Source organism: Mustelus asterias, chromosome 2 (genome assembly GCF_964213995.1).
Source record: "Mustelus asterias chromosome 2, sMusAst1.hap1.1, whole genome shotgun sequence".
NCBI classification, from domain to species: Eukaryota; Metazoa; Chordata; class Chondrichthyes; order Carcharhiniformes; family Triakidae; genus Mustelus; species Mustelus asterias.
In genome coordinates this window covers 30,665,374-30,682,569 of record NC_135802.1, presented here as the reverse complement: position 1 = coordinate 30,682,569, position 17,196 = coordinate 30,665,374, and the positions used below count along the sequence as shown (strand labels likewise).

At 42.3% G+C, this 17,196-nt stretch overlaps 1 protein-coding gene across 5 annotated transcripts in view; it reads right to left on the bottom strand.

The window, feature by feature from the left end:
- pfkpa (phosphofructokinase, platelet a) overlaps positions 1-17,196 on the bottom strand; it is a 115,192-nt gene that overhangs the window by 35,898 nt on the left and 62,098 nt on the right. For all 5 annotated transcript variants that reach the window (XM_078232853.1, XM_078232890.1, XM_078232863.1 and 2 more), the window contains 5 exons: positions 14,033-14,097; positions 7,965-8,034; positions 6,919-7,065; positions 4,394-4,464; positions 45-132 (listed from right to left, as the gene is read on the bottom strand). In XM_078232853.1, the coding sequence (XP_078088979.1) occupies positions 45-132; positions 4,394-4,464; positions 6,919-7,065; positions 7,965-8,034; positions 14,033-14,097 (441 nt within the window). The remainder of the gene's footprint in view (positions 1-44; positions 133-4,393; positions 4,465-6,918; positions 7,066-7,964; positions 8,035-14,032; positions 14,098-17,196) is intronic.

Genomic DNA, 17,196 nt, shown 5'->3' with positions numbered 1-17,196 from the left:
GTATTTTACCATGTTTCAGAGTACAGAAGAAATGCAGCACCTACCTCAAAGCCACCAACCAGCATAATAGCATTGATATTACGTAAACGTATTTGTTCAGCAATGGCTTCTGCGTCCTTTGCAGGGAGGGTACTGTGGCATATGAACAAATGAAAGGTGCATCACAAACAGCGGCAACTGATTCATAACCAGTCGCAATGTATAACATGAAGGATATTTACATATCTTCTATACTGTGGTGAAATAAGCAAAAATAGTCAAACATGCCTCATATTAGCTATCTATCAATGAATTGGTTGGGCAAAGGAGTTGAAACAGAGATCCAGAAAAGATGTAAAGTTGTCAGAGTCACACTCTTTCCACTTCAACCCCTTCCCCAACTTCTGCCAACAAAAAATGCCGGAAAGTCACTGAAACATTTTTAGGTTCTGGACTCACTTAAATGCAGCTGGCAAAGAGCAAAGAGGCACTCTGTTGTGATTTGAATCATACAAACCGACAGTGCAGAAGGAGGACATTCAGCCCATCAAGTCTGCACCAACCACAATTCCACCCAGGCCCTATCCCCATAACTCCATGCATTCACCCTATCTAGTCCCCCTGACACTGAAGTGCAATTTAGCACCGTCAATCCACCTAACCCGCACATCTTTAGATTGTGGAAGGAAACCAGAGCACCGGGAGGAAACCCACGCAGACACGGGGAGAATGTGCAAACTCCACACAGACAGGAATCAGGATTCAAACCCGGGTCCCTGGTGCTGTGAGGCAGCAGTGCTACACTGTGCCATCCGTTCATTGGTTGTGCGAAAACTGGGAGATCAGCTGACCCCTACACTGAGCCAGATGATACAAGAAATATCTTGTGTTCTTCGTCATAAGTTACAAAACCCTAATGTCGACTGAAAACAAAAGAAACATTTAGATTAATGGAAATGATCATGAATTATACTCTGAGAGATAAGAACTTATTTGTAAACTTTTTTGTCGTCTCATGAGGAAGGGTTGAGCCTATACTCAATGGAATTGAGAGAGGTGATCTCAGTGAAACATAAAAGGTTTTGATAGAACATAGAACATTACAGCGCAGTACAGGCCCTCCGGCCCTCGATGTTGTGCCAACCAGTGAAACCAATCTAAAGCCCATCTAACTTACACTATTCCAATATCATCCATATGTTTATCCAATGACCATTTAAATGCCCTTAATGTTGGCGAGTCCACTGCTACTGCAGGCAGGGCATTCCACGCCCTTACTACTCTCTGAGTAAAGAACCTACCTCCAACATCTGTCCTTTATCTCTCACCCCTCAATTTAAAGCTATGTCCCCTCGTGCTAGCTATCACCATCCGAGGAAAAAGGCTCTCACTATCCACCCTATCTAATCCTCTGATCATCTTGTATGCCTCTATTAAGTTACCTCTTAACCTTCTTCTCTCTAACGAAAACAACCTCAAGTCCCTCAGCCTTTCCTCAAAAGACCTTCCCACCATACCAGGCAACATTCTAGTAAATCTCCTCTGCACCCTTTCCAATGCTTCCACATCCTTCCTATAATGCGGTGACCAGAACTGTACGCAATACTCCAAGTGCGGCTGCACCAGAGTTTTGTACAGCTGCAACATGACCTCCTGGCTCCGAAACTCAATCCCTCTACCAATAAAAGCTAACACACCGTACGCCTTTTTAACAACCCTTTCAACCTGGGTGCCAACTTTCAGGGATCTATGCACTTGGACACTGAGATCTCTCTGTTTATCCACACTACCAAGTATCTTACCATTAGCCCAGTACGCTGTAATCCTGTTACTCCTTCCAAAGTGAATCACCTCACACTTTTCCGCATTGAACTCCATTTGCCACCTCTCAGCCCAGCACTGCAGCTTATCTATATCCCTCTGTAACCTGCAACAACCTTCCGCACTGTCCACAACTCCACCGACTTTAGTACCATCTGCAAATTTACTAACCCATCCTTCTACGCCCTCATCCAGGTCATTTATAAAAATGACAAACAGCAGTGACCCCAAAACAGATCCTTGCGGTACACCACTAGTAACTGAACTCCAGGATGAACATTTCCCATCAACCACCACCCTCTGTCTTCTTACAGCTAGACAATTCCTGATCCAAACCGCTAAATCACCCTCAATCCCATGCCTCCGTATCTTCTGCAATAGCTTACCGTGGGGAACCTTATCAAACGCTTTACTGAAATCCTTATACACCACATCAACTGCTTTACCCTCATCCACCTCTTTGGTCACCTTCGCAAAGAACTCAATAAGTTTTGTGAGGCACGACCTACCCTTCACAAAACTGTGTTGACTATCCCTAATCAAATTATTCCTTTCTAGATGATTATAAATCCTATCTCTTATAATCCTTTCCAAAACTTTGCCCACAACAAAAGTGAGGCTCACTGGTCTATAATTACCAGGGTTGTCTCTACTCCCCTTCTTGGACAAGGGGACAACATTTGCTATGCTCCAGTCTTCTGACACTATTCCTGTAGACAATGATGGCCTAAAGATCAAAGCCAAAGTCTCTACAGTCTCCTCCCTAGCCTCCCAGAGAATCCTGGGATAAATTCCATCCGGCCCAGGGGACTTATCTATTTTCACACTTTCCAGAATTGCTAACACCTCGCTCCTTATTAACCTCAATCCTGTCTAGTCCAATAGCCTGTATCTCAGTATTCTCCTCAATAACATTGTCTTTTTCCTGCGTGAATACGGACGAAAAATATTCATTTAGCACCTCTCCTATCTCTTCAGGCTCCACGCACAACTTCCCACTACTGTCCTTGACTGGCCCTAATCTTACCCTAGTCATTCTTTTATTCCTGACATACCTATAGAAAGCTTTAGGGTTTTCCTTGATCCTACCTGCCAAAGACTTCTCATGTCCCCTCCTGGCTCTTCTTAACTCTCTCTTTAGGTGCTTCCTGGCTAACTTGTAACTCTCAAGCACTCTAACTGAGCCTTCACGTCTCATCTTTACATAAGTCTCCTTCTTCCTCTTTACAAGAGATTCAACTTCTTTAGTAAACCACGGTTCCCTTACTCTACCACTTCCTCCCTGCCTGACAGGTACATACTTATCAAGGACACCCAGTAGCTGTTCCTTGAACAAGCTCCACATTTCAATTGTGCCCATCCCCTGCAGTTTCCTTCCCCAACCTACGCATCCTAAATCTCGCCTAATCGCATCATAATTTCCTTTCCCCCAGCTATAACTCTTGCCCTTCGGTATATACCTATTCCTTTCCATCGCTAAAGTAAACATAACCGAATTGTGGTCACTATCACCAAAGTGCTCCCCTACCTCCAAATCTAACACCTCGTCTGGTTCATTACCCAGTACCAAATCCAATGTGGCCTCGCCTCTTGTTGGCCTATCTACATACTGTGTCAGGAAACCCTCCTGCACACATTGGACAAAAACTGACCCATCTAAAGTACGCGAACTATAGTTTTTCCAGTCAATATTTGCAAAGTTAAAGTCCTCCATAACAACTACCCTGTTACTTTCGCTCCTATCCAGAATCATCTTTGCAATCCTTTCCTCTACATCTCTGGAACTTTTCAGTGGCCTATAGAAAACTCCCAACAGGGTGACCTCTAGGCTTGACAGGATAGATGTTGAGAGGATGTTTCTTCTGATGGGGGGCAGTTGGGTGGATCTAGAACTACATGGCACAATTTCAAAATAAGGGATCTCTCCATTTAAGGCAGAGATTAGGAGAAATTTCTTCTCTCAGAGGGTTGTTAATGTTCAGAGTTCTCTCCCCAAGCATGCCATAGAGTCATAGAGGTTTACAGCATGGAAACAGGCCCTTCGGCCCAACTTGTCCATGCCGCCCTTATTTTTTTTAAAACCCCTAAACTAATCCCAATTGCCTGCATTTGGCCCATATCCCTCTGTACCCATCGCACCCATGTAACTATCTAAATGCTTTTTAAAAGATAAAATTGTACCCTCTAGCAGCTTGTTCCCACAGCAGTTTGCAATGGAGGTTAGGTCATTGAATAGGCTCAAGGCTGAGTTAGGCACTTTTTTGATTGACGAGAGAGTCAAGGGTGAGAGAGAACTAATCCCTAATCCATCAGATCAGTCAAGAGTGGTTAAGGGACTGAATGGCTTACTCCCACTCCTGTTCCTTATCTAAACGAACCACGCCAATTGCGAATGAAAAAAATCTATAGGCTCAAACTTTGATCACTAATAACTGGATTGAACAAATCTCTTCCAATAGTAGAAAAGTGCATTCGAAACCACATTGCAATCAAACTTCCTCTATTTCTCAAGCGATGGCATTTAAGAATACCGATTTACATTATATTCACTCTGGATTAAATACATACACTCTGTTTTTAGCACTGTATTTACCGTTTAGTGCCTAAAAGGGAACCACCTTGGCCGACCCAGCCTCCAACATCGCCCCACTTTATTTCTTTGATCTGAAGGAAGAGCAGAAAAGTCAGTCATTGTAATATATCCTGTACCTTTTCAACTTTTCCTATTCTTTATCTTTGTTTCCTCGGCTTCAAACTCTCCCATGCTAAGCAATGTGTCCCAGTTGTCAGGCAAAGCACGGAACATACCACCATTCTTTAGTCTTTGTTAGAAACCAGTTATCAGCTGTCCGAAACTGGTCCAATGCTGAACAGTCCTAAGAGACTGCTCACTGAGATTGGGAACTTGCTTTGTTTATTTATTTGTCTCATGTTAAATCGCAGGTATCAACATATGTTCTAATAGTCTGAGGTAGATGAGGTTATTAAACAACTCCACGTGCAAGTCTGCATCCAAAGTCCTCTTCATAAGAGACTACTTCTGTTGAGGCCGTGCTATCTGCAAGCTATGGAGTCACATGTTTGCGACAATACTCCATTTAAAAATGAACCATGTGGATCCTTCAGGCGCCATTCCAGTTTAAGCTTCATTTTATGTCTGAAAAATAATGAATTAATCCACTTGCAAATCATTTTATAAAAGTAACCAAATCTAGGTAAAGTAAAAATATAAGTAAATAGTGTTACACTTCATATTTACTTAGTTGAGTGGTCTTTCAAAATCACGTCCATTGATGTCAGCACCCACCAGTGTACTCTCTACCAATTCCCCCACCCAAACTCATTATAGCTATGGGAACCCTAAACATGCAGTCATACATCTCTCTTCTAACAACAAAGCAACTCAACTCTGACTCAAAAGTACTCAATGATAAGCACTTGACCTAAAAAAAAGGCTGTTCTTCAAGAAATAGTAATTGGCACAGTAGAGGACAAGGTTGAGGCTAAAATCCAGGATCATATTTATATTGACTGCAGAGTCGTATGGCAATTCTTCCACTCATATTACATATGAATAAGAAGCAGAGGGAGAAACATTTCTCCTAACATTGATGCCCACTTTGTAAACTGATCTACTTTCAGCTTTAAGTAATCCGGTGTACGCTAATAGTACTAACATTTCAATTCAACTAAGTGGCAATGTCAAGCAGATCAAATCTAAATGGCAGAGTGTCGGACTGGCTTAAAAGAAAAGCTGCTACACAACTAGCATGTCGATCAGGTTAAAATAAAAGCCTAAACCATTTAAGCCTCCCTGATAAGTCAAAAGAGCAGCAAGATCTTTTTTAGGCTTACTATAGGCACGCTGCCAATTCATGCCTGAAGCAACCTGCATCCTAATGACAGTCTGTCTGTTCAAACTGGTACTGAATTCAAATTCTCCATACCATGACATGTTTGGCATTCTATAAACCAGGTGGCATCGGTAATAGAGTTTGGAACACTTTGGTCTAACATGGTCAGATACACAGCAAAACCCCGTCTTGTTCAATTCCAAGAATGCATCCCAACTCCAACTTTACATCAGCACCTATTCTGCATCAGTATGAATTTGCACTCTTGTAATAGGTAACCCTACAGCTTTTTAAGTGAGTCTGTGATTCAGTATTAGTTTGTGCTCAGTGGCATGCTTCTTTTCACTTTGCTCCTGGAATGTGGGTGACACTGGCACAGATGTTATGCATTTCCCATTGCTAGTTACTCTAAGGGGATTTAAACAGCAATAAACATCATGGAAGTGAAGTCACAGGATTGTGCACTGAGTAAAGGTGGTACCTTCCTCCCTTCCGTAATGGCAAGTCATCTGAATAATGAGATAGTTTCATCCAAAGCACAGAAAATGTTAGTATGAATCCAGGATCCCCAAAAAGCATTATACTCTCTGTACATACTTGAATTTGTACCAATGATAATTGCAACAGTTAATTTTAATTTTATTGCCACTATGCACACTCCATATTATAATTGTGCTTTTACTTGAGCACTGTATAAAATCAAATAGTTTGAAGGTGGAGAGAAAGGTGTCAATATCTCAATATCTTAAAGCAACATGGGTTGTAATGTGGCGCTTGAAGGTAGGGAGAGAATTAGCAAAGTGAAATGGTTATGTAACTGGGTTCCCAAATGTTGAGGGTTGGTCCCTATAGAAATGACACTCATACACATGCCCATTGATGTTCAGGTACTCCATATAACTTTGTATAGTGTACAAAATTTGTCTCATTATCTTAAACACAAAATTATAATCACTTTGTTATAATGGAACAAGCAGCTTCTTTTGATATAGTTATTTTGACAAGATGTGATAGGACTAATTAGGTACATTGCTGGTGTGTCCTCACAATAGTCCCAAACCTTCTTGTACATAGTCACAAGTTTACAAACTTGTGCAAAAATGAGATATCCCATAAAATTGTGCAATTCATCCATTTCACTTTGGAATGCATGCAAGGCAATTATTTTTTTCCATGTCTTTTCTTTCAAAATATTGGTAATACCAATTTTGGAAAGATGAAAAAACACATGACATAAACAAGTTTAGACAATTGGGTAACTCACCTGCCCTTTTATAAAACCATCAAACCCATCAGTCACTGCCAACATCTTGTGACCTTGGGAGATGCCAGTTCTCACTGCAGAGCGAACAGCTGCATTCATACCAGCTGCTGGGGCACCCACGTTAAGGACTGCCACGGTGAAATTGCTCTGAGGGTAAAAAGAGAGGGGAAGAACAGGAGTGAGGTTGGACTTTTAGACATCCATGAACAGGACAGCACACAATGTGATTTGATCTATTCCAGCACTGTTACAGTTTCAGCAAACCACTAACATTTAATGCAGTATTTACAGGACAGAAACAGGTCCATGCCACACAAAGGAGACTACCCCCACCCTTTTTCATACTCCTTCAACATATCTATTCCTTTTTTCATCATATACTTTACCAAACTTCTCCTTAAGTGCATCTCTGCTATTTGCCTCAACCACTCCTTTGCGATAGCAAGTTTCACATTCTAACCATTTTTTGGGGTTAGGAAGTTTTACCTGAAATTTCCATTTGATTTCTTAGAGAGTAAATCAAATCAATGATCTCTAATTTTGTTCTTCTCCACAAGTGAGAATATTTTATGCCCCTCTACAAGAACCTTTCATAATTTTAAGACCCCAACTATTTCACCCATCAGCCTTCACCTTTCAATAGAAAAGGGACCCAGCCAGTTCCATTGAACCATAGAATCCTCACAATGCAGAAAGAGGCCACTCGGCCCATCAAGTCCACACCGTCTCCTCGAAACAGCATCTCACCCAGGCCCTGAAATCCCACGCACCCACCAAGCCACCCAACCCACATATCCCCGGACACCAAGTGACAATCCAGCATTACTAATCCACCTAACCTGCACATCTTTGGACTGTGGGATGAAAACAGTTGAGAATTGGTATAGACATAAAATGGGCTGCTGCTTTACCGGCCTGACACTGCAGCATAAAGTCGAGGCCTTACACAAGTATGTAAAGCTTCGAATTACTATCACTTGAGTTTTACTGCCTTTTAGAAATAGTAATCACGTGTCACGATGATTATCAATTCACTGTGCACTTACAGAAGGCTGCTCTCCATCTGGTTTCCTGTGTGATAATGACTTGTAAATGTTCAAGTTGTTCTCAAAACTCCTGCAGATAGAAATGACAAAAAAAAACAGACTAGACTCATATTTCAAAACAAGATATGAAAGATTAGTCAACATTATTGGTGTCAACTACATACACTGTCACAGAATGCTACATTGTAGAAGAGGCCCTTTGGCCCAAAGCATGAAATGCCCTGACCTGCCCACCTAATCCCACTTGCCAGCACTTGGCCCATAGCCTTGCACGTTATGGCGTGTCAAGTACTCACCCAGGTATTTTTTAAAGGATGCGAGGCATCCCGCCTCCACCACCCTCCCAGGCAGTGCATTCCAGACTGTCACCACCCTCTGAGTAAAAAGGGTTTTCCTTAAATCCCCCCTAAATCTTCCACCCCTCACTTTTAACTGGTGTCCCCTCGTAACTGAGTCTTCAACTAAGGGGGACAGCTGTTCCCTATCCACGCCCCTCATAATTGAGTTGTAAATTAAGAAGGTATTATACTAACTGAATGAGAAAAAAAAATCCCTGAATATGGATAATGCTTGATGCAATCCTGGCATCCGAGGTTTGAGCTAATTAAAAAAAGATAGCTTGTTTAGGTTTAATGCAGCTACAAGCCCTTACATGAATAGAATAAGACTAAAAACTAGGCCAACTATGAGCTGGCACATCCATCAAATTTTATCAAGGTGCTATCTTGTTATTATTTAGTTTTGTCCTGTTTATTATATGCAGGCTTTATTATCCAGCCTTAAGAATGTTATTATTCTTAATCTTAATTCTTAATCTGCAAGATTCTATGAATGGCCCGGAGGTGTAAGCTGCTGGTCCACATAATGTATGGGATATAGGTTCTGAAGTGAATCACTATGAAATAGGATTGCAAGCAATCTGGTTCAACTCCGAGTGTGTGACAACGTAATTCATGGTGAGGTATTTCATGGCAATGGAAGAGTGTGGTGGTGGTGGTGACAGAAAACAGCAGCTTAGGTCTTTCCATGTTTAATAGAAAGATATTCTGGCACATCTAGGACTGGATTTTGAACAAGTAGTCCAACAGCATGCAGGCAGCAGAGAGGCTGAATGAGATGGTGGAGAAGTAGAGCCAGGCGTAGGCAGCATACATGTGGAATTTGATGTCTTCTATTCTATGTAAAATGTGTATTTGCACCTTAACATATTATATTGTATAATTAACCAGTAAACACTTTTGAAAAATTACTGATCAATCCCATTAGACTAAGGTTATATATGAATGTTGCATCCCTGCAAAGTATTTAACAAGCGCAAACTGACAATTTTATTGATAACATTCATGCATAATGAAACTTATACGATGAAACGCAAGCCATCTTTCTCCATGGATATACTGATGAAAGACAAGGCACAGGGAGCGTAAAGGATGAGGAGCATGGAAGTCTTTGACCTTGGAAGGGAGTATTGTTCCCATGTCATGCCACCAGGAATTAAAGTAAAGTTTATTTATTAGTCACAAGTAGGTTTACATTCACACTGTAATGAAGTTATTGTGAAAATCCCCTAGTCGCCACACTCCATAGCCTGTTCGGGTACACTGAGGGGGATTTAGCATAGCCAATGCACCTAACCTGCACATTTTTGGACTGTGGGAGGAAACCAGAGCACCCGGAGGGAACCCATGCAGAAACTGGGAGAATGTGCAAACTCCGCACAGACAGTGGCCCAATCCAGGAATTGCTGTGAGGCAGCAGTGCTAACCACTGTGCCATCCAAAACTGGCATTGAGGGAAAACAAACTAATTAGACAGATTGTACAGATTAATTTTTATTGGACGATATGTAATAGAGGTGATGGGGGTGTTGCCTGACTGCTGAGATGGACCCTGCATCACCTCTTTTAGAGAAGGCCCACTGAATTAAGTGCCACTCGGGCACTTAACTGGATAGTGGTAGGCCCTTCCTAGTAAGGGCCAGGGATGACTCTCAGTGGGCCCCCTCTTTCCCAATTCCAGATCCTTCAATCAGGTATTAAGTGCTTTGGAACAAGGGACAACCCCCTCCTCCCACCCCTCTCTCATTGTTTTAAAATAAATTTAACATCGAGGTGAGCTCAGAAGTCTGAAGACCACACACATTAAATTGCTGCTGGAGCCGCACCTCATTCTCTGGCCCTCTGAAAGATGGTATGATTAAATGTTGAAGGAAATACAATGGATAAGAAGGATATGCTGAATTTGATTAAGAAATTAGCCTTTTCGAGTTGGTTTTGTGATTTGCGCGACAGTTGTCAAGTCAGCATTTACTGTGCCGTCCTATTAACCACACACTGTACATAAGACCAGACCACGTAGTAATGACAGATTACATTCCCTGAAGCACATTAACCAACGTGAATCAACTGGGACTTGATGACAATCAGGCAGGTCAATTTTTGAGATACTAGAATATGAATTCCTGTCCTCGAGGTCACTGGTCCAGTACCTTAACCATGAGGCTACTGACATCACTAACTGAATGCCAATCTAATTGGATATGACAAAATTCAACTTCAACATTGATTCATTTCTATATCATTAGTCTCGAGGCAAACTGCAACTGGGTGATTTTGCACTGCCTCCCACAGCTGGCAAGTGGTGGCTCATGTGTCCATCATGGCTGATGTGCCCGTAGATCCTCCAAAGTTGGCCTTTTAGCTGTTACTTGTTCTGGAGAAGGAGGTGCCCATCAAGCTGGCTGCTTTTCCTGGAGTGTGTTGAGCTTCAAATGTTGTTGTAGCCATACTCATCCAGCAAGGGAAGAGTATTCCATTACACTCTTGACTTTATGCCTTGTAGCTATTGGACTGGCTTTGGGGAGTCAGGACTTGAGTTACTCATCGCTATTTCTATATCTTGCCTGTTTATAGAAATGGTTCTACCTCATGCAATAATTCAGCAGATCACCAGTAGAGGTATAAAATCGATACAATGTTCATATTTGGACAATATATGATGTTACAAGATAGCCGCAATGTTAAAGATGATGGTCATTACTTCAGTTGTTTACACCACAGAAAAGGGCTTTGCTGTGGAGATTTTATAATTAAAGATTGGCAAGCATATTAAAACCTTTTAAAAATGTATAATTACAAATAACCAAAGCTAGCTGACATATTCTTCTTACTGAATTCAGTGTCAGACTCCAACAGGAAACTCTCATCATCCTTTCGATGACGGCACAAAACACTGCTTTTTTTGGACAGAGTGTCAAAACTTTGCCATTTTTTTAAGGAAAATTCTGCCCAAACTTTGTTCCAATGTACAACGTACATATTTTTTAAAAAATGAATACAGAAAATGCTGCAAACAATCAGATCAGATCAGTATATTTCCAGCATTATCTGTTTTTACTCCACATTACCAGCATCCACAGCATTCGGCTTTTTCAGTAATTAGCTCGAGATTAGTCACTGAAAATTAGTTCCATTATCAACATTGAATTTTTCTTGGTACATGCAAAAAAGAGTGTCTTATGAGTAAGCGTGCCAAACTAAGTCTTTCTGAACAATGTAATCTAAAATATTAATGAAATTTATTCTGCACAGATCAAGCACTTCTATTGCAAGACCATGCGCACCAATACATTTTGAATGTATTTAGTTGTGCTACACGTTTGACAGTCTGCATTGATTGGTTGAAAAACTGAAGGTCACTAGGTAATAACTCCAAGCATAAATCAGAAGATGCAGGGGGTAATTTCAATATCCCCTCAAACAGTCACGAGAATTGCTACGCAATTAACCCATGCTCTTTGAATGCGACCTGCCCATTCTTGTGATCTGAGCGCCAGCTAACACTATAGTGCGATATAGCCACATCTATAGGGAACTGTACAGTGAGTGGTTAGCCTGAATTGCTTGCAGCTCTTAAAGAGGAGGTGCATTGTGGCTGGAGCAGGTGCTGGCAGTCACACAGGAAGTGAATCTGCCCTGGGATATGGTGCAGAGTGGCACAGTATGAGAGCGTGAGCTAACATGTTTGGATGCTGCACTAGAGGCCATGGAAGGGGAAGAGCGGCATGTTCCAGGAGATCCTCCAGACACATGCCCAATAAACAATGCATAATCAAATTTGTTTTTGTGGTGGCTTTTATTTTTATATTGTGGACAGACAGACAATATGATGGTCAATAACAGAGAGATGCTAAGGTGCAGGATCCTTGGTCAATAGGCAATTGAAGTTAGAGTTACTGGTAGCTCACTGCAATGAGTCCTTCAGGGACAAACCAGACAGAAAAGAGTTGATGAGGTTTCTTTCTCTCTTCCTCCTCCCCACGTTCCTCCTCTACCAACTACTCATAATATAGCTGGTGCCGAAGGCCATCCCCTCAGGTCAGCATGCAGAAAATCACCATGAATCTTGACGTCTTGCACTGCAGGGCTCCTCCAAAGTAGCTCAGTCAGCTAGCACGTTGGGTGGAATTCTTCCAAGCCCCTGGGATCAATGGCAGGCCTAGGGAAGAATGTGGCAGAAGTCCCAGAAAATTGTTTCTCGCCGGTGGAAATTTACAGTGGGCGCCTATAATGGCGGGGCAGAAAACCTGGTCGAGGCTGACATGAACCTCATTTGCATCCTGTTAACGGGATGCATATTAAGGTCTGATCTCCACCCCTCCGCCAGATTCTTCATGATGCCAGTGGGAAAACATGCTGAAGTGAAACCTATTTGGAATTGTGGTGTGTCGATGTCGGGAGTCACCTGAACAAAGCCTGAGGCTGATTCTGGAGTTCAGGATGAGGGCAGCCCGCAACTCTGGACTCTGGAACACTACAGCAGTGGGTCGGGAGGGTGGATTTACAGATGGATCTTCCAGATTCAGGGCCCTCGAGGGGCCCATCTTTCAGTCTCTGAATGTACCAGGAGATCCACATTCGTTCTCAGGTGGGCCCACCTTCTTTCTTCAGAGATGCTGGACACCTTTTCAAGATGGCACCTGGATATGACGGTGACTCTTGTTGGATGAATGCTGTACAGTTATGCAAGGGCTGCACACCAGAGTCATGAACCATGTCAGAAAGGATCCTTATTCATGGTGGTCCAAATGCAGCTAACACAGTGGACTGTTGCAGAATGAAAGCTTTCTGACTGCTGCCAGGATTCCATGAATTGACCAGCATTATTCTCTGCCTACAATCACACACCTGTTGGACACCGAGTTCCGTCTGGTTTTGCTGGCAATCCTAAAAATGTTACCTGCACTCTCCATTTGCTGGTCCCTGGTGAAAAAGTGAATAAAATGCAGTTAGTTCTATTGCGATAGAGAGTCAGTGACCACCACACAGTACAGTGGGTGGCACAAGTTGCAATAGCTCAGGTTCCTGCCTGGAAAGAGAGAGATGCATAAAGGGCTTCTTCACTGCCACTGACAAAGTGGTCTTGGGCCAGCTTTGAGGTTTTAGCTGTGGTTGGAGCTGGTGGCAGAATTCAATGAGGATGTAAAATCTGAAGCACAGGAGAGAAGTGTTCTCAGAGAATCCTTTACCTATTCCTCGTCCAGAGCTTGTCCTCCTCTGCATAGCCTTTGTTTATTCTAGAAGTCAGGTTGTGTTCCAAGGTGAGCACTGTGCAAACGTTTGCACAAAAGCTTTGAAGTCAACACAGTCTCATTGAGCACCTGCCACACCACTCCCTTTAGACTTTTGCAAGTTGAAACAAGAGGAAGCACCAAACACTTACAGAATCATAGCAACAGCTGAAAGAAGTTAACAACAAAAGACCTGAACATAACTCAGATGGAGGGGCTGTTCCTGCTGCTGAGCACATGCTCCACTGCATGAGATTAAGAGAAATGTTTAGCTGGTAGGTTGACCATCAAATGGCAGCAGTGGTGTCATATCAGAGTTTCACAATGATTGATAGCATGATCTGCCTGCTCTGCATACTTTCAGCAAACATTCACTGCACGATACGGCATTTGGCACAATTCACCCCACAAGTGTACGGGAGCACAGTGGATGCCATTTTTCAGTACCCAAAAATGGCCACCAATGATCCCAATTTCCTCACTGCAGTCTTCGTCTTACCTGCCTCGCAGTTTAACTGCTTCATCAAACTTCTTTTCATCCATAGCTTTTTGTACTTCCTGAGTCTAAAATAACAATTTAAAGGAAATAAAATGTAAAAGTTACAAATTCAAAACTATTGATATGACAATCACCATTTACAACTAGAACTTGCTTTATATAGCATCTTTAATCTAGTAAACATTTCCAAGGCATTTGACAGATGTGTAACAAAACAAAATTTGACACAGAGGTACACAAGGGGCTATTAGATAACCAAAAGCCTGGTCAAAGAACTGTGATTTAAAGAGTGTTTTAAAGGGAAGAGACATACAAAGTTAGAGGGGTTTGGGGAATTAACTCCAGACCTTGCACCTTAGCAGCTCTAAGCATGACCATCAATGGAAAAGGAATTACAGTTGGGGATGTTGAAGAGGCCAGCATTAGAGGTAAATAACAGGGATGTAGGGCAGAAGTAATTATAGAGATCCGAGATTCCAAGACTATGGAAAGGGAAATTTTAGAATTGAGGCTAAACTGAGAGCCAATGAGGGTCAACACAGGGATGATAGGTGAACTGGACTTGATGCAAGTTAGGACACATGCCACAGAGTTTTGGATGGCCTCAAGTTTAGCGGGGAGAACACGGGCAGCCAACCAGGAGTCTATTGCTATAATGTAGACGTAACAAAAACCTGGATGGAATGTGTGAGTTGCAGATGAACTGAGGCAGGAGTGGAGTCAGTGACAGGGACTGAAAACAATGGTTTCCATATTTATAAAATGTAGTTGAAGGACATTATCTGCTCATCCAGCACACGAAGTCAGACAAGCAGTCTTCCAATTTAGAGACAGTGAAGCAGTTGAGAGAGTCAGGTGGTGAGGTAGAACAGGATGTCATCAGCAAATGTATGGAACTTGCTTCAGGGTTTTCAGATGACATCGCTGAGGGGCATGGAAGAAATAGAAGGAGCAGTCCCGAGTCTGTGTGGAGTTTGCACGTTCTCCCCATGTCTGCGTGGATTTTCTCCGGGTGCTCCGGTTTCCTGCCACACTCCAAAGATGTGCAGGTTAGGTTGATTGGCCATGCTAAATTGACAATCAGTGTCAGGGGATTTGCAGGGTAAATACATGGGGTTACGGGAATAGGGCCTGGATGGGATTGTTGTCAGTGCAGACTCAATGAGCCGAATGGCCTCCTTCTGCACTGTAGGGATTCTATGATTAAGATGAGCTAGCGTTAGGCACAGGATGGGAAGTTCAGAGGTCAATGGTTTGATTGGAATAGGAGCAGCAAAGAGATGGAGCTCATGGACAAGATGAGCTCAGAGAGAGAAAGGTAGGAGATAGAATCAAAACTAAAGCAAGAGATGAATTCCAGGCTAGGGTAGCAGTGAACATTAGGAGAAGCCTGACTAGATGAGCCAGAGGAAGGACAGGAAGCAGCAGAGGCAGCTGAACGAATGGTCTTGATCTATTGGACAGAGAAATCCACTTGTTGCTGGGCCAAGAGTGCAGGAGGTAGGAGTGGAAAGGATGGGATGTTGTGGGTCGTTAGATGATGTTTCAATAGTAAGCAGTCTTAGTGGGAGAGAACAAGGCCCAATAATAATCCACATAATGCTATCTGGGTGGCTAAATTAGGTGCCAGCCAATGATTTCCAAACCTGCTTTCCTTGGATTTAAGAGAATGGACACAAGAGTATATCAAGGAGACTGACAAGGGAGAGAGAGACTGTAATGGTCTGAATGAGGATAAGGGCTCCAAAGGTGTTGCAGAGGGTGTGATTTGGCAAATCAGTAGCTACAGAAATATTAATGAATTAAGTTCCAAGAGTTGGGGGTTGTTAAAATTGGAGAACTAAGTGGCTTGAGGAAAAGCTTTTTTTCCCCCAAGATCAGACATAGGGGGTTGGTTGGAAGGGGAAATGGGAAACATGGGTGGACAGCAATAAAGTAAAATGATTAGAGATTGCCTTATCAGTGTTGGTTACAATGGGAGTAGTGAGGCCAGGAAAGATAGCAAGATTATGAGGGTAGCCGCAAATATGGATAGGAAAGTTAAAGTGAAGGGAGAGATTTAAGGAGGTAGGGGAGAGCAGGGAACTCAAGGGAGAGAGAGCAATGAGAGTTCAGTTTGTAGGTCAAAATCAGTTGAGGGTCAGTGCAAAGACCGAGGGAGGAAAGCAGAGAAGATATCTGAATGAGAATATCGCAGTGGTTTAATTAGTGCAAATAGTGGAAGGTATAGCCAGGCTTTGTTAGAGAGAAAGGCATCATCACTCAAAGTCAATGATATTGTCCACAATAAGCTGTCATCATTTCTCCTTTTCAAACTGAAACAAGCTTTAAAAATTTTCAAGGAACTTTTATTTTAATTAATTCAATTGCACACTCAGGGAAATATCATTGAAAGTTTTTCCTGTACCAACACAAAGGGCGGAATTTTACCGGCACGTCCACCCCAGGCTCGTACAATCCTGCCCGAGGCCAAAGGAAAATGCCGTTTTCCGAGACTCTCCCACCCCCCGTATTCGGAGCAGGCGTGCAAGTAAAATTCCAGCCAAAATGTAGGTTTTCTTTAAAGAAAAATAAATAAAGTCATCTGCAAAGTCACAAGTTTCCTGTGGCATCAGGTTTTTTAAAACATTTGTTGGGGTGGATAGGGGGATGGTGCGGGGAGAGCATAAACATAACAGCTGAATTCCAGAGCTGAGCTGAGAGTGACAATCCAAAAGCTTGCATAATTGTTTTGGTTAGTGCTGGCCCTCAACCTACCAGATGGCATGTAGGTTCATCACCTTTGGATTGTTGGTTCAGTATCATAACCATTGGACCACAGTACAATGTCAAATCATTCATTGCTCCCTAGCAATGTTCTTCATGCTGCTAAGACTTTGATTCCCTGCACAATAGTGTCGACAGGCTGGTTGACTGAGACTGGAGCAATATCGTCAGCTAGCAAAGCATTTCCAACATTGAGTAATAAACTTTATGGGCAATTTTAGTGATTTTAATTTAACTGCAGACTTGTCTAAGTTGTGTGGTAAATGTTTAATGTTATTTCTAGTTGTACAGTGAAATAAGGGAAATAAATATGAATACATTTTCAACGATTTAACTGCTTTGCTGTTTGGAACAGTCAATTTAGAAAAACAAATCAGAATTGCTAAATATGCTTCTCA